Source organism: Ananas comosus, linkage group 16 (genome assembly GCF_001540865.1).
Source record: "Ananas comosus cultivar F153 linkage group 16, ASM154086v1, whole genome shotgun sequence".
Lineage (NCBI taxonomy): Eukaryota > Viridiplantae > Streptophyta > Magnoliopsida > Poales > Bromeliaceae > Ananas > Ananas comosus.
Window position 1 is genome coordinate 8,557,461 of NC_033636.1, and position 20,504 is coordinate 8,577,964.

Sequence of the window (20,504 nt, forward strand, 5' to 3'; positions counted from 1 at the left end):
CTGGGCCGATAAAATTAATCGGGCCCAAAATCAAACCCGGGCCGGGCTTAAGAATAAACCCACTTAACCCGGCTCAAATTGAACCCGTTCATATATTTGTATATAAACTTTATATCGCGCCTCTTTAACCCCCAATTTAGGTTCTAATGGCGGGTTTCCGTGGAAACTTCGGAGATCAAACGAGGGATCCTTCGATCGGATCAAATCCCGGTACTAATTCTTCTTCTTCGTCGAAACCCTAATTTGTTGGATTCGCACAAAGTTGTATCGATTTGTTTATTATTGTTCCCTTTCTGATTATTGCGACGATTTAGTGTTTAAAATTACTTGTTTAGAGTAATTAGAATCATTTTATTTGGAAATCTCTGTGAAAATGGTCCTAATGATACAATAACCTGCTTACCTGATCATCGTTCCTCAGATGCAGTTTTTATTCAGAATAAACATGGTCAAATTCCTAAATAATTCGGTTCGATTCCTTGAATTGGACTTGTTATGTTATATATATTCCGATGTTAATAATCCAAAACGTGGCGAATATTGGATATATCTTCGATTTATTTACCGTATTTTGCTTGTCCAAAATTGGTAGCGAAAGCAACGCATCTAAAGAATAGATAATGTATCTTATGTTTGTTTCTTTCTAGATTTTTTCCATTTATTTTGTGTTTCATTTAGTCACAATTTATCCATTTTTTTGCATTTGATCATAGTATTACTTGTTAATTGAAGAGATGAGGTTTAATAATATGTGTTCCGGTTAATGCAGGTTCTGGAGTTTGCATGATGAATACATCATGGAAGGATAAACAGCATCCTGCATTCATTAGTTTCATCTCATCATTTCTTAGCGCGAATTCATACCGTCTTAACTTCCTGCCCATATCTCCTGTATTTATCTTTCTTCACCTTCGCAAATTGCCGTGGCGAGTTTCTACATAGTCTGATGACTAATTTGTAGGATTTCATATTCAACAACGGGGGATTATCAGTCGCATTCATTTTTGAAACAATTTGGGACTGTGACAATGAATCTGCCCTCTTTAGTCGGTAGCATCGATACGAGCACAACTGCTTTATGTTGGTTCCTTATTATGTTGGTCGCGCTGTGATTTCATTTGTAATATGCAGAGCTGAGAAACTGAAAAGGCAGTTTAAGCATCTGTATGTTGTTGTTTCTGTTCCTACTAAGGAGCAGAATGATTCTTTCAACCAGTCATACTTCAGGTGGGTCCAAAAGTTAATGATAGTTGAATTTTGCTCTTTACTAGATGGTTATCATAAATTTGGACGATCTTAATCAAGGTATGGTGTGGTGCTTGGAAATCCAACCTTTATGCCAGTTCGTGATCCTGAGATGGGTTTCGAGAAGATCGTGAAGATAGCTCATGCTCGTGGGGGTAAACCTTTGATTTCTCTTACCAAACTCTAGAGTTATGCTTTATATTAAGGTTACTGTGTTCACCATTTGTCGACAGTTTGTAAACAACAAGATGCCATCACCATGATGAAGAATGAGGTCAGTATCAAAGCTCTTGTTCAGTTGCTCTATTTTCCCGTACTACTCAAAACATTGTTGATCTGACTAGTGTAGTTTTCACTTGAAAGCGTATACGTGCAGTTCAGGACATGGACGTGTTTATACGGGTTGTCACCTCAATACCTGGCATTGATAATCATGATGCAAATGCGGTACTTACTTTATACCTTATATACTTTATAGTACTTTCTCTGAAAATATTTTATGCTATGAGAAAAGTGATTGCAGATAAGAATGATTCAATTTTGTAACAAAGTCCTTCCTAGCTTAATTAACAGAGCACTCATCAAAACCGGGTAAGCTCGAACCTGTAAACAATTAGAGCAATCTTACGTATATAGTTGACCTCAATAGTGTTGGCTAGCCTCTAACTTGTTCTCAGCCTGTTTTTATCTGAACCAAATGTTATATTTGGACTTGTTATATTTCAACTATAACACAGTTCCTACACAATCTAGTCGTTTCATATCTGGGCAGCTTAAATCGGTCCTTTTTAATATGTAGGATATTATCTCCCAATGAAATATGTCTTGTTTTGGCTACCTCTAGCTTGTGCAGGCCATTGGCTCGATTGAAGCAATATCTAAAGCCTCAAAGGGACTGATTTTGGAAAACACCGACCTCTCGATGGATAAAGCAGAAAGGATTGTGAGATTTTTCCAAGATTCACAGTACTATCTGAGTCCGAGGATCAATTAACTTTTGAAGGTGAAGGCATGCTTTGCATTCTGCCTAGGAGTCACGATAACCTTGTTATTCTATAAAAATGTTCTTGAATAATTTAGATGTTTTCAGTTTGTACCAGGTAGAATTCTAATTTGATAAAGTTTTGATCCTTTCTTATTGAATAAATTCAAAAGACAAGAAGGAAGCTTCCGTAATTCCTTCAAACAACGGAAGTAACACGGAACGGTCAACTTTTTGAAACGTAGCAGGGAAAAGAGATTACTGATTGGTTAACTGATGTTCCTTCTTTGCAATTTCTTTCAGGTAATTCTGGAATACGTAACCGGTGAGATTGTCCTACATATTGAAGTTGTACAGATTCTACTTCTCATCTTCTCAATATGAAAGATTTACATATCTGCACTTTCCACTTGCTGAGATATGTGTGCTTGAATTTTTTTTGATATATCTGCGTCGTATTTTCTTTTATTGCAGCGTGCTGCTGTCTGTGACACTTGGGGATGTAATTGAAATTCGGCCATCAGCCAAGTGTTGATGGTGGTTTTCTGCCAGTTTCACTAGGGTTGAGAGTTAGTCTGCTCCCAGGGAGGCCCAACCAAAATTTCGGCTTCTTGACAAGCTAGCTCTGACTCTGCCGTCGAACAATCTGGATCTCCTTTCATTCCATTTTGAAAATTTTCCAATTTTCTGTTTCTTTTTCTTTGAAGGGCAAGTTTGAGTTGCTTCCGGAGCTTCCTCCAACCACCGTATCAGCTCGATTGTTCAATTTGTTCGATGGCCCGTTATAAGGTTTTAGTCTGGCCATCGCCAGCATACTTGTGCATGTGTGCGCACAGAATTTTTCACTTTTTTTCCTCTTATTATTGTTCTAGCTGGCTCCAACCGAGCATATGAAAAGTCGGCATCGTAAAACCCAGAATTGCCGGATTCGTGCAATGGTCATTGATAGAGTCGGTGGTAGGACGATTCGAGATGCCGAACGCTGCGGAGTTCCTCAAAACAGAGTCGTTGACGGAGACCTCTAATTGCCGACTTCAATTACGACCAACTTGCCGTGGCTCATAACGCTCACTTCACAAAATTGTTCCTCAAGTCGGCGGCGACACACCCGCAGACGCCGACTTCTATTAAAAGCCAAGGGCTTCGTCCTTCCTCTAGCTCCTCTTCCACCCCAACCATGTCCTTCGTTTTGCTCTAATTTTCCGAAACTTTAAAAGCTCTTCACTATCACACCACCTATTAAATATCCCCTATTCCCCAATGAACATTACTTTCTCTTTACCACCCACAGTACATGCGCTACTTATACTTCCAACCAAAGCCCACTCCCAAGCCATGGACTCATCCCCACCTCCAGAAGCTCGTCTCCCTCCTCGACCACTTCTCCACGAAGCCGCAGCTTCTCCAGATCCACGCCCAAATGATCCGCACCAACCTCGCGTCCAACACCTTCCTAATGAGCCGAATCATCGCTTTCCTAACCTCCCCTTCGGCCGAATCCAACATGGTCTATGCCCGCCGCGTGTTCGATCAAATTCCCCACCCAAATTTGTTCCTTTGGAACTCCACGATCAGGGGTTACACCCATCACGGTGCTCCCGATGAAGGATTATGTGTCTATAGATTGATGCTGCGTAGATGCGCTTCTCCCGATAGCTACACCTACGCCGTCGTAGCGAGCGCCTGTGCACGGCTTAGTAGCTTCCCGACTGGCCGGGCGGTTCACGGCATGGTTTGCAAAAGCGGTTTCGCGGCGGACATGTTTGTCGCGTCCGGTTTTGTCAACTTCTACGTCGTTTGTGGGGAGATCGCACTCGCGAGAGACGTGTTTGACGAAATGCCTCACAGAGATGTCGTCTCTTGGACGTCGATGTTGTCCGGCTACGCTTATATGAATAGGTGGGAGGATGCTTTATGTCTGTTTAACGAGATGAAGTTGGCGGGTGTTGAGCCCAACAAGGTCACGATCGTGAGCTTGCTCTCGGCATGTCGGTTGTCGAGAGACATCGATAGAGGGAGATGGGTTCTCTCCCAAATTGCCGAATGCGGAACCAATTTCGACGTAGATGTTGGTAACTCCTTAATAAGCATGTACGCAAAGTGCGGTTGCATGTCGGAAGCTTTAAAGGCTTTCAAGGACATGCCTTCGCGATGTACAACGACTTGGAATGCTTTAATCAGCGGTTTTGTTCAGAACGGACTTCACGAGGAAGCGCTATCTAAATTCGAGCTAATGCTAGATTCTAACTCGAAGCCGGATGAGATTACTACAGCAAGTGCTCTTACATCCTGTGCTCACTTAGGCGATCTTCAAAAGGGAAAGTTTCTTCACTCTTATATAAAGGATCACAAGATTGTTTGCGACACCCCGCTTCAAAATGCCTTGCTGAATATGTACGCGAAGTGTGGAGAACTAGCAATGGCCGAGTCCATCTTCCGCAAGATGCCACAAAGGGATGTTTTCTCTTGGACGGCTATGATATGCGGTTATGTGCAAGGAAATCGGTTTACGAAAGCCTTAGACCTCTTCGAAGAGATGAAGTTTTCGAATGCGGAAGCTAATGAAGTGACGTTGGTTACTCTACTCTCCACTTGTTCCCAGCTCGGGGCTCTCGACAAAGGGAGAGAGATTCACGTGTATATAGAGGAGAACAACGTGACGAAAGACGCGTGCCTCGAAAATGCGTTGATTGATATGTATGCAAAGTGTGGTTGCATCGATGTCGCGTGCCGAATCTTCAACAATATGCCTAACAAAGATATATTTTCATGGAACGCGATGATCGGAGGGCTTGCAAATCACGGAAACGGGAGCGACGCAATAGAGGTTTTCAACAAAATGCTTAAAATCGGGGATGTGAAGCCGGATACAGTAACTTTGACGGCTGTTCTCGGCGCGTGTGCCCACGCCGGAATGGTTCGCGAGGGATTCTACTTCTTCGAGACTATGCCTAAACTATATGGTATTATTCCTGAACGGGAGCACTATGGCTGCATGGTGGACCTATTGAGCCGAGCCGGGCTGATAGACCAAGCGCAAGATTTTATCGCCAGAATGCCACTAGAGGCCAACTCGGTGATGTGGGGGTCGCTTCTCGCAGCTTGTCGGTTACGCGGTAAGACGGAATTAGGAGCGAGAATTGCAGAGCGAGCCATTGACTCGGTGCGTGATGACGAGGGAGCGCATGTTCTCGTATCGAACTTATATGCGCAAGCCGGTCGATGGGATGATGTGAAGAGGGTGAGGACACTGATGGGGAGTAAAGGGATCGAAAAGTCCCCCGGATTTAGTTCCATTGAAGTGAATGGTGTTGTTCATGAGTTCCTTGTTGGAGATAGAATTATCCATGAAAATGAGGCAATCTTTTCATGCTTGATGGCCCTGCACTCCAATCTGAAGCACATGTTTGTAAAAATGTGTGATGTCTCGTAGTGATGGTTTTCGGCTATTTTTTGATTTCATGGCCAAATTCCAGCTTGTTTATAGCTTCTCTCTCACTCTGATCTGATTTGTGATTATTGCCCATGTATTTTTTTTTGTTCCCAATTGAGGAGTAACACTATGCTAAAATCTCCTCTTTTGCTATACAATTGTGATTGGTTGTATGCAGATGCCACTGGTAAATGATGCTAAATTATGAGATATTTTGATGAAATTTATTCAATAACAAAGTCAAAGAAAGGGGGTAAATCCAAATTTGAGTAATTTACACTATGTTTAGAACAAAATTTAGATGGAATTGAATGGGGTTTTGGGGTTAAATTTATTTGTTTGAAATGAATGGAACTTGTTAAATACAAAAATATAAATGCATTGCTCTTTAACATCTTTAGGGTTTGTTTGCTTCATCGTAAAATTGTAAAAAAAAATCTCCTGGAAAAGGGTTTTTCAGTGGAAATTTTTTTTATATTTTTTAGTATTTGATTGGTTGGAAAAGAAAAATAATTTTTCTGCCTTGCTTGTTTGGTTGAAAGAAAAGTTTGAATAAAAAATAATTTTATACATTTTTTTCTAATTATATATTATGTATTATTTACATAAATAACTACCATATTATATATATTATAATTAAAATTTATATCTATATATATTATATTATTTATTTATTATATAATAGTATACTAATATAATATAATATAAAGAGAAAAAGAGGGTAAGTGACTCTCTTCAAGAGAGTTTTAAAAAACTAAAATTTCACTTTTTTTTTAATTCATAAAAATACTTTTACGAAAAATTATTTTACGTTGAACCCAACAAAAAAAAAAACATTTTCATACTAAAAATAATATTTTGATTCGTTTTACGCCGAATAAAATACCTCCTTAGTTAAAAAAAAAAAAAAAAACAGTTGTTCCGCATTATTAAACATAATGTGGTGTGAAAAATACATGATTTGCCCATGATCCTATTTACACCCTACGCTTTTGTAGGTGTAATACTTTTTATACCATAGATTCATTTACTGGTAAGATTAATTGTTGTAATTGTAAATTAAGGAAAATTTAATTTAAGATTGCTGCATTTCAAATTTGTCTATTGTTAAGGGGTCTCCATGCATTTTTACCACAAATCGAACTCTTTGTGCAGCTTTAAAAAACCAACTCCCTCTCCTCCATTAATCGCAGTTATCGTCGCAACCCGTTCCCCCCTCTCCCCCCACTCAAACCCTTTGAGCGTGTGTTGATGCTAGTCCCCTTCCATTTTTAGGGTTTTTGTTCCCTCCCCGGAGCGAACAAAACCCTAATAAATGGTCGATTCCTCTCCCAAGGGCTTCCCCCGCGGTTTCCGTTTTAGGGGTTTTGTCGCCGAAGGTAACACCCATTCCTTTCTCGAGGGTTTCCTCCAATTCCTCCTCTTCTTGAAGCTTAATTTTATTGGTGCTTTTTTTTTGGTTGTTTCTTTTGCCTTTTTTTTTGGGGCGGGGGAGGTTTTAGGATCTTGATGAGAGTAAATTTGAGTCCCTTCTCTTGTTTTGAGTAATCAAACCGATAATGGTTGAGGCGAAGGGCGAAACGAGCGGTGGCCTCCAATTCGCTTGGGGCGCGAAGAAAGGGCGCGGAGGCACGAAGAAGAACGTGCAATTCTACTACTCGTTCACGTTCGATAATGTGGAGTACTGGTTGTATGATTCTGTGTATCTTTTCGATGAGGGCGATCCCGAGCCGCACATCGGGAAGATTGCGAAGATATGGGAGCATTCGGACGGCAGGAAGAGAGTTAAGATCCTGTGGTTTTTCCAGCCCGGTGAGATCAAGGCTTACTTGGGAGATAATGTGCCGCAGGAGAAGGAGATCTTTTTGGCTTGCGGAGAAGGCGACGGCCTCGCCGATGTCAATCCGCTGGTAAAAATTCGATTTTGCCTCGTCTCTTTCGTTTTCAAAGAGTTATCTTTCTTTCATAGATGTTGTCAATTTTGGAGATTGAAGTAGTGTCCATTATGGTCTAAACTAGTTAGCTAATACGGGGTGTGTTTGGTTCCTCGGAAATTCGTGGAAAACTATCTTTTGAGGAAGTAAAAGTTTTCCATGGATAACACTTTTTCCCATGGTTTTCGTTTTTCAGATTAAATATCCGGAAAATGAAAAGGAGACTTTCCATAGAATTTGGAAAATAAAAACTTTTTAGAAAAACTAATTTTCCTGTAAACTAAATGGACAGAAAATATTTCTTTAGTCAGAATACTATTTTCTGGGATATTTTCCGGATAACCAAGCACCCCCTAAGTACTTTTTGAAGTGTTGTCGCCAATGATTTAATCATTGGTTAATGCATGTGCGAATATTGGCTGCTGATGAACAATAAATGTTCGCCTGCAGTGTCCAACTTATTCTTGTGAAATATGTTTAGTTAATGGGCGAGTTACATTTCTTTTTTGATTGGCTGGTGGATATGGTTCAGGAAAGTCCAAAAACTATCACCTTGTTATAGTTTGGAACTCCATGAAGTGCTAAATTTGTATAAAATCTCGGTCATCAATTTATGTAGAGGAACAAGTACTTTGGAACTTTTCTAGTTTACACTTAGCACTCTTCACTAGATAATAGGTTTACTAATGAAAATCTATTTCATTTTTTTCTGAAACTAGTACTCATATTGTACTTTTGAAGTTTGATGTACTGCTTGGACATTTCTTTCTATGTGTTCCTCTCTCCTCTCTTTCTCCTCTTTTCCTTTCCTCAATCCTCTATCTCTGCCCCATTTTACTCTTTCCTATTTCTTTCTTCTTCCTCCTCTCCTCTCTTTTTCTTACCTTTCTGCCATTTTCTTTGTCATACTTTTACTTCCTTTAAATCTCTTTGTCCAATCTTTCTTTCGCCTTTTTCTTCACCTCTGTTACTTTTTCTTTACTTTTTCTTTTTCTCCTCTTTCTCTTTCACTCTCCTATCTTTTTCTCTCATCTCTCTCTTTTCTTTCTCTATCCTGGCTTTCAGAACATGCCAAACACAGGGAAGCATTAAATGGTTAGCATTTAATTTTTATCCGCGTACAACTAAATATCAAGGGAAAAAAAGAGACTATTTATATGCTTAGTGTTTTATGGATGAGATGTTAGCAAAGGAACATTTAACCCTTAAATTTAACCCTGTACAGTTCAGGCCCGAAATCTAATCTAAATTGACTAACTACCATTCACATCAATATTCAATTTGTATTTTAATTTTGATCTTAATTACAATTCCTTACGATAAAATGGTATCACGTTTTATTCTGGTGTTGGAAGTGTAGCATGACACAAATTCAAGTGCATACCTTCTTTGTGGATAAGAAGCATTCGCATGGCAGACATGTGAGACCTAAACCTTAACGGACAATGTTGGGCTGATATTGTGGCTGATGGTGGTGGCTTACCAGCTTTGGCACGACATGGAACATTTGTAATCTAGTCCAGCCTTGTTGTGTTGATGGGATGGGTAATGTTGGTGGCCGGTGGTGGCTTATAATGGTTGTTAGCATGAACGTTTGCTAAATTGATTATATCCTTATTCTTGTTACTGGGGATATGCATTAGGAAATAAGCAGCTTAATCGCATGTTCTTTAGTTATTTGACTAAAGATTACAGCTTGACAGTGATCCAATATCCCTTGGACTGGATACATCCTAAAATAAATTCTATATTCTCATTTTTTGCATTTGCAATTTTTGTTTTTGTTTTTTTTTCCTGAGTATATCTTTCACTGTTGGCATCTTTAGTATTTAATTTAAAATATCTTTGTGATTGTCATAGTGTCATATTTTTGTAAGTTTTATCTTTTGATATAGTATTTTGCTAGACTCTTGAACATTTTTTATTTCTTCTAATTATTAATTTAGGAAACATTAGCTGGCAAATGCTGTGTAGTTTGCACTTCAAAGGACGAGAGAAATCCACAACCTTCTCAAAATGACTTGGCAATGGCTGACTACATATACTATCGTTTGTTTGATGTTGGGAGCTTGACAGTATCTGAAAAATTTCCAGATAAAATAGCTGATGTTGAAGGTATGCTCTTAAGTTGCTGACGTGTGCTTGTCACTTGGGTGCATATGTTTTCTGATTAATCTGATTCATCTTCTTTTCTAATGTAATTCAGTCAAAGATATATTAAGTCGGGTAGAAGATTTGACACAGAGTTCAGCTTCTAGACTGGAAGTGAATGGAATTGATGAAAATGGAATGGTTGGTTGTGCTCCAGTTTTGAATTCATCCTCCAGGTCTGACTTGAGAGTGCTGGATAACAGATTAGTTGGTGATTACTCTGGTGGTATTGTTAATTCAGCAACGAGGGATAATGATCGAGACAGTAAAAGTCTGAGAGAAGGTGAAAGCCTTCCAGATGGCAAGGCTTCTACTCAAACAGGAACTCAATCTGCAAAAGACAAGGTGGAATTACTTAATTCTGTTAGTAATCATGTTGAAGCGAATTTCAAATCTGCTAAAAGTAAAGCTGGTTCAAGTTTATTATCTGACAAACCTTCCAAGAAAATGAGATTGTCTGATGGTTCTTCGACTCCACGGGAAAATATACAAAATGGAGCTGGTGCAAAGAAGTCAATTGCCGGATCTGATGGTCGTGATGCATCTGTTAGAGATTCTCCGCAGTTGCAAAGAATACCTTCTGATAAAAAGAAGTTAACTTTTGGTTCTGATGGTGATGATGCATCTGTTAGAGATTCTCCAAGGCTACAAAGAATACCTTCTGATAAGAAGAAGCTTGCTGAGAATAAATCTAAAAATTTGGATGAATCTGTTCAGAAAGCAGCTCCTGCTAGTTCTGAAAATGAAAAGGAAGCGACATATCAAACTGTGGAAGTGACCCGAAGGCCCGATACTGTACGATTGCCAGTTGCTTTGTCTGCTTTTTAATCTTTTCCTTTTCTTGTGCTTATTGTTATTTTTTGTCTAATGTTCAAAACTTTGTTTGTTGATTCATATTTTTGTTACTGTTTTGACAGGATAGAAGCAAATGGTTCAAGGGACTTGTGAGTAACCTTCGTCTTCATTATCACCTAGATTACACATCAATAGTACTTTCTTTTGTTTGTTAGTTATGTTTGTTTGATGTCTTGGTCATTTCAAAATGTGTATCATAATTTCCAATATCAATTACATCACAACATTGATTTTATGCTAGTAAACATAGAATAGTGACTTTGTGGTTCTTATTCTTATTATTTTTTAGACTTGGGAGGTTCTAATGGAGAAGGCTGAAACTGAACAAACGCTTGTATATATTCAGAATTTGGATCCATCCTACACATCATCTGATGTGGTGGTAGGGACCTTCTTCTTTCTATTTTGAGGGTTACTATTTTTCATGTTACATTAGGCTTGTCTTACGAGCATTGGTTGTCTTTTGTGTTCTTAGCCAGCAAGGGCTAATAACTTATATTTCAAATGGCTTCATTTCTTGTCATCAATGCAAAAAATCAGTTGTATTTTTGAAGTACCTTTGTTGCATACTTAGTTGTAATCTAAGTACTTTTATTTTTTTCTTTTATTTATCTACTGTAATTTGTATAGCTAGAAAATATATATATAAGCTGGAGAATTTGAAAGCAAACTGTAAGGCGACACCAAACTTTTAAAATGTGTAGTATTTTTTGCTGAATTTCAATAACATTGGATGGAAGTTGCCTTGCGAAGATCACGTTTTCCACTTACAATACGATTACAACGTCATCTGGTAGTATCCTATCGGATGCTTTTCTTCACCACTATGTCTATCCTTTGTAACCACTCCATAAATCTAATCCCTACATCCTTCGGATTCTTAAATTCCCTGTTGTGCTGAACTTTGTAACTTATTCTTAAATTCAATCCCTCCCTATGTGTTCTCACTCACATGTATTTATACCTCTGGCCAAATGTTGCGATTTGATAAGTTTTACTTGGCAGCAGCATCCAGTGAGGCCGTGAAGATTTTTATTTATGTATTGACAAGAAGATTCTATAAGCTGTTGATAATCTGTATTTGAAGCCTATACCATACTGTTGTTTAACACATAATCTGTACATGAAGTTGATACCATACTATTGTTTAACACCTAATCCTGTCATCTCTCTCTCTCTCTCTCTCTCTCTCTCTCTCTCTCATGTTCATGTCTGCCATTTTTTAAAGGTATTTTGCTAATTGCTTTTGGTGAGATTATCTTTGAAGTGCAATAGTAAGATCTTTTTCAATGATCTCTCTGTAGGATATCATCTATAATGCTTTGAACTTGTCGTGCAAGGCAAGGGTAGTAAATCACCCCACTTTTGGAAATCCTAATTATGGTATGGCTTTCGCTGTTCACATTTGCTATCTTCTTTTTAACTTCATTGTTTTTCTAACTGCTTAATAACTAGGTACTTGGTCTTTATATCTTGTTGCATGATCATTTTGTGTTTAGGACAAGCATATGCCATTTTCAAATCAAGGGATGCTGCTGATAAGGCAGTTTCAACCATTAACTCGGGGTGTTTAATGCTTCCGGATGGAAGGTACAAAAGTGCACCTTTTGGAATCTGGATGAACCACTTTTTGTTATTTCTTTGAAATTGGATACAAATTTAGTGCTTGAATTTATGCGTCTTTTACAGCTTATCAACTTATGTTTACAAGTAGATGGCCTTTTGGAACACCCTACTGCTTTCGTAAGAGATTATCTGGGACTTATAGTTGTAGAGCATGTATGTTAGAATCCTCTGATCCTACTTATAGCTCTGATACTAAGTTTCTCTTATACCAAATTGTTAGTGTTGATCGATCCTAAAGCTCTTCATAGCTTTTTGGTCTACAATGCCTACACCTATTCAACTAAATATTACCACGAGAAATATTCTCAATCCATGCTATAATGAAAGAGAGGCCTCATAATTATAGGCCTAGAATCATATAATTATTCTACTATAATAAGAAACTGAAATAAGGAAAGGATAAACCAAAGATACTCCTTACATAATAAGATATTCAAAATTTAATAATAAGCAGAATAATCCTAATCTAATATGGAAAAGGCTTAAAATCCAAAATGGATTTCAATTTGGGATAATCTTGAGATTGAACAACTAAATGTTGTTTTGATATCTTATTCTCTCTGCGACCATTTATTTTGGTACATGCACTGTTTGAAAAACCAATGTTCTTGGTTTTGAGGCGCTTCCTGGGTTTTTTCCTCAAATGTGCTGCTCCGTGCAACGCCAATAATTTTATATTGTATGATTGCAAGAATATTGAGAAGATGTGCTTGTCTTTGCATGTCCTTTTCTTTACTGCTGATATGATTATTTGTTTTTTAAATTATTAGAATTCAAGTCCATGTTAAAATTTTTAACGTTGTTATTGATTTTAAACATGTCTTGAGTTTGTTGAGATGTGGCTCTTTAGTTCAAGTAGGCTCAATTCAAAAATATTTCTGTTTCTTATCAGCTGCTATTGCTTGATGCACAATATATATCACTTTCACTTGCAGGCCCCTTTTCTGCAGTAAAGGCATGCTACAGATTCCTAAACCATTGCCTACTTTTACTGGTCATTTACAAATCGATAAAATCAAGTTACAAATGCAACGCGAGGAAATGGTGATTATGATTTCCCTCCAAAACTGTTTGATGTTAAACTTTCGGCTCACTGTTAACTGATTACATCTTTCTTTTCTATCTTTTCAGAAGAAAGCTGTTTCAACCTCACACTGCTCGCAGCCCAACACAATCGAGTATGACATGGCTATGGAGTGGATTCTTGCACAAGAAAAGGCCACAAGATGCCTCAGGGAGTTGCATAAGGTATTTGATAGCTTGTATCATTTTTTGTTGGTAAACCTTATTTCTAAGGGGTGTTTACCCGCATTAATCATGATAACATCAGTCCTGTTTTATTTATTTCTATGCAGCGGCATTATGAAGAGCGGAAGCAATTTCTGAAGAGACTCAATAAAAAATGATCAACTGTTTAGGTTACCGACCTTTGTCCTACAATTAGCGAGGAGTAACTTTTTGTGAGGTTTGATGGCTTTCTGTTCATCACTTTAGGGCCTGTTCTGCTGCTTGAATATCTTAGTCCACCGCATTCTATTTTTCAGGAAAAAATGAATCACCTCACAAGTAGAATGATATCATGAAAAATTAGAGATTTTATTTCGGAGTAGCTAAAAGTCGGACTTACTGCATTCTAACCAGAGAGGGAAACTATCGTCCATCGGACAAGATATCGGTGGATGATTTGTTTCTACATCTAAACAGGCCCTTAATATTTCTGATAATATCTTTTTATCTCATTTGCATGCTCTTATATGATGTACAGGATATCGAGCGAGCACGCATGCGAAGTGATGCTTGTTTTTGGCTGTGGAACACAGATTCGAAAGCTGGTTTAGAATCAAGGAGATGACTTATTTTGGGGTAAATCGATCTTCGTCTCGGGTCGTCTGCTCGCTCTATTCTTCTATTTTGTAACAAGGAAGAATGGACTGTGAGATTAAATCCGATCGTCGTGGGTGCTCGGTACTAACTTGCCTTCTGTAAATGCTTAGATCCTGTTAGTTTTTTAGGGCGAAATTCTCGTGTATATCACTATATTTAGCTAGTAAACTATAGTGGCTAAAATTCGTCATATTTGCATTTGCACTAACATATGAAGGTTGCAGATTTCAACATTGCAAGATCATCAGCATCTAAGGGGCGTTTGGTTCAGCATAAAACAAACCGAAACATTATTTTTGGTACGAAAAATATTTTTCCGTTTGTCTAGTTTGATGTTAAAAGAAAAAAAATTTCTGTAACAGTACTTTTATGAATTTGGGAAAAAATTGAAGTTTTCATTTTCTGTTGTTTTTCAGCTGAAAATGAAAATACAAACTACTTAAAACTTTTTTCATACATTTTTTTCACCAAATCAAATATACGTGGTTTCTTTTCTTCCAACCAAACAAGTGTTGATGATTTTTTTTTTTTTCTACAAATCAAACACTATAAAAATGTTAAAAAAAAAAAAAATCACCAAAATTTTTCTTTATGGAGAATTATTTATTACGGTCTTACGTTGAACCAAACGGACCTTAACTGACATTTCAGTTTCTTCTGGCACAGCTTTGAAAATTAACATTAGGGGCACAAAGGTGAGATATTGTCTTAGCTTATAATATTTGAAGGAAAATTTATATATGGATCCTTAAATTTAAGATAATTTCGGTAAAATTTCTAACTGTTTATCTTGTCATATTATCCTTGAATTTTAAGTTTTCTCTGACAGAATTTAAGAATTTTCCTTTCTCAGTTTTCTCTTCTGTACTTTTGGTAGTATAGTTTTCTCTGTTAAATTTGATACGGATGTGTTTGTAATGTTTATAAGGGTAAATTTGTAGAAAGGGACTGCTGGAAATGTCCCTACTAGATTCCTTGAAAATTCCTAAAGGAGAGAAAAAAAAAATTATGAACTCTTATAGCAAAAGATGAGAAGTTTTAGACTTTTTGGCAGCTCTATGTAAATTACCATCATTTTTTGCTGAGAAATGGAAAAAAAAATTTAAAAAAAAATTTAAGGTGCTCATTTAAGCCTAGTTTGGAATTTTATTTCCTGCCCTTCTTATAGTGTCAAAATTGTGCACCTTACATAGCAAGAGCCATAATAAGTTGGAGTTTTTGTAATTTTTGATCTTCTAATGGAGAATGAAACAAATATTTTTCTGTTGGATAGAAAGAATTAATTGCACTACTAGTTTTTGGCTTTTCTGAAACTTCAGGATTTGTAATAGTTTTATACATAGGATATAATAGATTTAAATTTCTTAATCGGGCTATAATATTTTGGACTGTAACACTAGAGTTAAAGTAGTTATAAGATGGATGACTCTCTGGAATGAAAAGTGGGGTGTCATATTTGGTATCTAAGCTAACCAGGTAAAAGTGTGAGGTAAATCTCGACTGAGTCAGAATTATATAACGAGCAGAATACGGCTCTCGGACTGACGACGATTGTGAGTGAAGTGCAACTTCACACAAAGTCGGCTAAGTCTAGTAAGACGAGTCTTATCTCGTATGATACTTGTCAATGTGTTTGAGTGTGACAAGAACGTAAGACTCGTGACTTGAAGGTCATATATATGAAATAAAATATGACTAACATTTTTAATCCGGTTATGGTATTTCAGGAGTTAGTTAGATCTAACAATTCAATAGAGTTGTGCACGTAGAGTTAAGAGTAGTCCTCTGGTTGATGATGTTTTTCTAGAAAGCTTTACCTAAATTTCTAATTTAGTTTTTTTTTTTTTTTTTGTGTCAAAATGTCTATTAAATTGGATGGGAGTCGTCCATATCAATATTGAGACATGTTTGTCACGTTTTACCAAATTTTGTGGCGTGGCAATGCACACAAAGGCTAACAGACTTTTTGACAGGGGAGAATTGAAAACAATTAATAAAAATGTTGGAGAACACTGCTCTTACTCAAAATAAATGAAAGTTCAACATATCCAAATAAAAAATATAAAAAAAATGCTAGTTATGCACTCTGTTTTAAAATGTAAATCTTACATCTTATGATCTACAGATTTAAAAGTACTTTTTGAATTTTTAGTCCGAATTTTTTTTTTTTGGCTTTGTTTATTTTTTAACCTGAGAATGTGAATCAATAATTAGATTTCAAACTTAAAATTTTGGATATCAATCATCAATTTCTTTACGGCTCCTAAAGTTGAGCGGGATCGCTATAAATATATTTATCCTATGAGCAATGCCAGCCATACACTCCGCTTCATGGTATAAACTTTATACTCATGGATTTTTGGTGACTTATATTTTATTACTCGTCATATTAATTTTCTTAAAAAAATATTAGAAGTTATATGAATTTTTATCAATTTCTGAATTTAAAGGCGTAAGATTTACACCGCATAAGGACTGTAAACTTCCATTTTTATTTTATTATATCTTCCACTCATCAAAATATTTTTTATAAATTTCTAAATATTTCTTCAAATACCTTTAAATTTCTATGACGTGCTAATAAGAATTAGAATTTAGAAGACTATTTTGATAATTTTAAAATACCTTGAAAATTTTTTAATAATAATTAGGAATAAATAAATAATCTAGCAGCAGAGAGAGAGAGAGAGAGTGCGCGTGTTTTTATTTATTTATTTACTTTTTTTTTTTCTAGAGAGAGAGAGAGATGGGGGCGGGTGGTGGGGAGGAGCAGCAGGAGAAGGAGAAGGAGAAGTGGGGATTGTCGTCGATATCGCTGGACGGGTTGCGGGACAAGAACGTGATGCAGCTGAAGAAGCTCAACACCGCCCTCTTCCCCGTCCGATACAACGACAAGTACTACGCCGACGCCCTCGCCTCCGCCGATCTCACCAAGCTCGGTCGGTAACAACCCCTCCCCCTCTAATCAACCCTATACCCTAAATCCATCATCCCCCCCTCCCTCTCTCTCTGGTCGATTCAAACCCTAACAACAACCTTACCCTGACCCTAACCCTAACCCTAATTGCGTGATGGTGATGAGGAGGAGGAGGAGGAGGAGGAGCTTGTGGTTAGGGGCAATGCGATTCTCGGTTGGTTTTATAGCTGTTGCTACCATTCCTTCTCTCTCTCTCTCTCTCTCTTTCGCTCGATTGAGATGCCGTAACTGGATGGATGGTGATGAGATTTGTGATCAGCAGGAAACGAGCGATTCTTGATTGATTGATTGATTGATTGATTGATTGATAAACAGCTGCTGGTGTCAGTTTTTCTATAGAAGTTCTGCTTTGCGATTTTCTCTGTCGATTCGTCCTTCTTTGACGTTTGAAGCTAGCTAATCCGATGCATGGGGGGGCCCCGATTCGTTGTTGGGGTTTTGTGTTCTCCTGCTATTTTGTGATTCTTGAATCGTTTGGGGCTGGTTATAGATGGCATTTGATTTTCTAGGGTTTTACGAACCAGGACATGTATGCCTGTTATCTTATTCTTCCTTGCTTTTTGGATTCGTTTTTTTTGGGTTTCAGAAAGTAAGAATTTGCACAAGGTCGGGTCGAAGAAATTGATTTGGAATTGGTTATGCGAAGTTCATTATATTGTGATCCAACCTTATTTTGGAAGAAGACTTTGTGAACAAACTTGTTTAGGGTCAAGAAATCTTTATATCATTGTCGTCCAAAACACGCGCGCAAGTAATTGCCAGTAAAACCCTACGAAGGAGTTGTAGTTGGTGATTCTGACTTGCAAAAATTTAAAACTTCATGATGCTATACTGCTTAAGAGCTCTTTAATCCTCCTGGTTTGGCTGATTCGTCAAATGTTAAGATTAGTCTATAGTAGTAGTAAGCCCGAGTGCATCACAATCATAGATTCCAGTGGTTGCTATTTTATTGAATTTTCATTATTTCTTGTATCAAACTTGCTGATTCTTTCTGGGTTTATTGTTACCTTTTGTAGCATATTTCAACGACATCTGCGTTGGATCAATTGCGTGTCGTCTTGAGAGAAAGGAAGGAGGGGCCATCCGTGTTTACATTATGACATTGGGGGTTTTGGCACCATATCGTGGCCTAGGAATAGGTGAGTTTTGTTTTTATTTGTACATTGCATACTTCTGTTTCTGAGTTTATTTACAAGATAGAGTCCAAATATACACATTCTCCTACTATTATACATGAATGCCTAATCCTGAATCTTACACTGTTGATATAAGCTTCAGCGATAAAATCAATTTTAGCAATGACCTAAAATAAGAGAACCAAATATGCTAAAGAGTTAGATGTGTCTGTTTAAAAGTACCTCATTTCACTTTTGTTATACACGTAGAGCACGTTGTATAAAGTGGTACATCACCGACCCCATCAAACTGTATTTCATCCCTATTTGCACCGTGTAGAAAGATGGTTGGGAAAAAATTGTATGATAGTAAGGTTATGTATTCAATTAGGATGCCATCAGAAGAATTTTTTTGGTCTTACGGCGCAACAGGCTGATTGTTTCACTCGTAATCTTCCAAAAGAGAAGAGTCTTGTATGGATACGATGTTCTGAATTGTCTTTAGAAACTAGAATGATGTTTGAGACACGTTATTTTGAGTGGCATGTTTCTATTAACTCTTACTCCGAGTGGGATGCACACACCTCTTGAACAGTACATCCTATTCTTCTTTCCATGCTTTGATAATGTGGTCCAACAAAGAAAGAAAGAGAATACCAACACTATAATAATGCCAAAAACTCTGGACTCTCGACTATGCGCCATCATATCTGATGTTCACTGTGCTCACTGCATCCTATTAGTAGATCTTACTAGTAGAGATCCAATGCATCATTTGCAGACAATGATCTAAAACCAGCTGTTTTTGCTCGTGTCCACAATCCTGTGACGCCCCAACTTTCCAGGTCACCCATTTTAGGATTATTCCCGTCCTAGCACACTTAACTCTTTTAACTTCTTGGGTCTAGCCATCATCCAAAATATTTAAGCCGGGTTAAGAATTTTAGTCCTATTATATTTTATATATAGGACTGTTTGTGGTCTCACATTCTCCCCCCCTTAAGCCCTGACGTTCTCGTCAGGTTCAGACTCACAAGTATCAGGTGATGTGAGACTCGTCTTGCTAGTCTAAACCTGACCTTGTGGTAAGCTGCGCTCTACTACAACAGTCAACAGCATGAGAGTCTCGCTCTCTTCGTTGTATAATCCTGGTTCACACTTTCGGCTAGTAATTGGTTCTGATACCAACTATGATGCCCTAACTTACCAGAGGGTCACCCATCTTAGGACTACTGTCCTAACATGCTTAACTCTCTCAACCTCTTAAGCCTAGCCACTATTTAAAATGTTTAAGCCGGATTAAGAGTTTTAGCCCTATTATATCTTATATAGAGGACTGGTCGTGGTCTCACATTCTCATGGCGTATTTGATCGTGTAAAACTCGAGATAAAACTGGAACATAAATGGGAGAGCCCTCATGGCATATTTGATCGTGTAAAACTCTCAGACAAACTGAAACAGAAATGGGAGCATACCCAAATGAAACCTTAGCATAGTGTTGTCACAAAAACGTGATATTGTGGTAGCATATCACAAAAAATAGGGGTTTCATGATCTGTCGTTGCATTCTGTAATTTTTTTTTTTCTCATTTTTTTTTTCAATTGTTATGTTTTGTTTTCATTACCATACTGCTTAGGTTCATCTTTTGGAACTTGGGCCTCACCCTGAAGCTCCTGCACCTTGTGGTTACAGGCACCAAGTTGTTGACACATGTTTTGGATCTGTCCGCAAAGCAAAACATCTCAGAGATTTACTTGCATGTCCAGACAAACAACGATGACGCCATCGCATTCTACAAGAAGTTTGGATTTGAAATCACAGATACCATCCAGAACTACTACACAAATATCACGCCGCCGGACTGCTACGTTCTCAGTAAGGTTGTTTCTCATGCTAATCCGAAGAAATGAGTCTTGGTTAATTCTATGGCTGTTTCTCATGTTAGTTGGCAGAAGTCAGTCTGGGTTATTTTCCCTTAATGAAAATCTGAATTATCAGAGGGTAAAAGTGTAGTCGTCATACCTAAGGTGAGGTGTTGAACTGCGATAAAACATTCCAGGCTTTGAGCATTAATATTTAATGGCTCTGTTGGACCTTTTTCAAAAAACTTGCTTTCGGTTCTGCTTTTATTTTTTCAGCTGCTATCGCAGTTAGTATTCCTTGAGAAAAAACCTGGTACCTTTAAGGCTGGTGAAACGTTTTTTAATTTTCATAGTTACCAAACTGTTATCCATTAGTGTATCAGTTAAGAAAAACCTGTCATCCGTTGGCCCCTTCATTCACAGAATTTTAAGTATGCA

The 20,504-nt window shown here is 37.6% G+C and overlaps 4 protein-coding genes across 5 annotated transcripts; all 4 read left to right on the top strand.

Moving 5' to 3' along the window:
- LOC109722605 (protein PARTING DANCERS) lies at positions 147-2,786 on the top strand. The gene is made up of 10 exons (XM_020250700.1): positions 147-210; positions 770-891; positions 962-1,050; positions 1,132-1,227; positions 1,306-1,400; positions 1,479-1,519; positions 1,609-1,692; positions 2,099-2,248; positions 2,531-2,552; positions 2,702-2,786. The coding sequence occupies exons 1-8, from the start codon at positions 147-149 to the stop codon at positions 2,237-2,239; spliced, it is 732 nt and encodes a 243-aa protein (XP_020106289.1). The 3' UTR covers positions 2,240-2,248; positions 2,531-2,552; positions 2,702-2,786.
- On the top strand, positions 2,732-5,891 carry LOC109722604 (pentatricopeptide repeat-containing protein At3g22690-like). The gene has a single exon (XM_020250699.1). The coding sequence runs from the start codon at positions 3,522-3,524 to the stop codon at positions 5,658-5,660; it is 2,139 nt and encodes a 712-aa protein (XP_020106288.1). The 5' UTR covers positions 2,732-3,521; the 3' UTR covers positions 5,661-5,891.
- On the top strand, positions 6,844-14,343 carry LOC109722293 (protein ANTI-SILENCING 1-like). 2 transcript variants are annotated; one of them, XM_020250290.1, is made up of 12 exons: positions 6,844-7,039; positions 7,156-7,570; positions 9,541-9,709; positions 9,801-10,540; positions 10,663-10,689; positions 10,890-10,982; positions 11,905-11,983; positions 12,100-12,190; positions 13,162-13,270; positions 13,358-13,474; positions 13,582-13,691; positions 13,992-14,343. In XM_020250290.1, the coding sequence occupies exons 2-11, from the start codon at positions 7,220-7,222 to the stop codon at positions 13,630-13,632; spliced, it is 1,827 nt and encodes a 608-aa protein (XP_020105879.1). In that variant the 5' UTR covers positions 6,844-7,039; positions 7,156-7,219; the 3' UTR covers positions 13,633-13,691; positions 13,992-14,343. The 2 variants fall into 2 exon arrangements, with proteins under 2 accessions (XP_020105879.1, XP_020105878.1); XM_020250289.1 differs by having other exon boundaries at positions 7,163-7,570.
- Positions 16,840-20,333, top strand: LOC109722294 (N-alpha-acetyltransferase 50). Its single transcript, XM_020250291.1, has 3 exons — positions 16,840-17,049; positions 18,104-18,226; positions 19,897-20,333. The coding sequence occupies exons 1-3, from the start codon at positions 16,857-16,859 to the stop codon at positions 20,112-20,114; spliced, it is 534 nt and encodes a 177-aa protein (XP_020105880.1). The 5' UTR covers positions 16,840-16,856; the 3' UTR covers positions 20,115-20,333.

Excerpts from the sequence above, each read along its gene's own strand:
- LOC109722605 (XM_020250700.1), top strand. The coding sequence starts at position 147 with ATGGCGGGTTTCCGTGGAAACTTCGGAGATCAAACGAGGGATCCTTCG. Across the intron at positions 1,228-1,305 it reads TTCAACCAGTCATACTTCAG|GTATGGTGTGGTGCTTGGAA; the intron begins GTGGGTCCAAAA and ends ATCTTAATCAAG. Across the intron at positions 1,401-1,478 it reads GATAGCTCATGCTCGTGGGG|TTTGTAAACAACAAGATGCC; the intron begins GTAAACCTTTGA and ends ATTTGTCGACAG.
- LOC109722604 (XM_020250699.1), top strand. The coding sequence starts at position 3,522 with ATGCGCTACTTATACTTCCAACCAAAGCCCACTCCCAAGCCATGGACT.
- LOC109722293 (XM_020250290.1), top strand. The coding sequence starts at position 7,220 with ATGGTTGAGGCGAAGGGCGAAACGAGCGGTGGCCTCCAATTCGCTTGG. Across the intron at positions 10,983-11,904 it reads ACACATCATCTGATGTGGTG|GATATCATCTATAATGCTTT; the intron begins GTAGGGACCTTC and ends ATCTCTCTGTAG. Across the intron at positions 11,984-12,099 it reads TTTTGGAAATCCTAATTATG|GACAAGCATATGCCATTTTC; the intron begins GTATGGCTTTCG and ends TTTTGTGTTTAG.
- LOC109722294 (XM_020250291.1), top strand. The coding sequence starts at position 16,857 with ATGGGGGCGGGTGGTGGGGAGGAGCAGCAGGAGAAGGAGAAGGAGAAG. Across the intron at positions 17,050-18,103 it reads CGCCGATCTCACCAAGCTCG|CATATTTCAACGACATCTGC; the intron begins GTCGGTAACAAC and ends TACCTTTTGTAG. Across the intron at positions 18,227-19,896 it reads ATATCGTGGCCTAGGAATAG|GCACCAAGTTGTTGACACAT; the intron begins GTGAGTTTTGTT and ends TTGTGGTTACAG.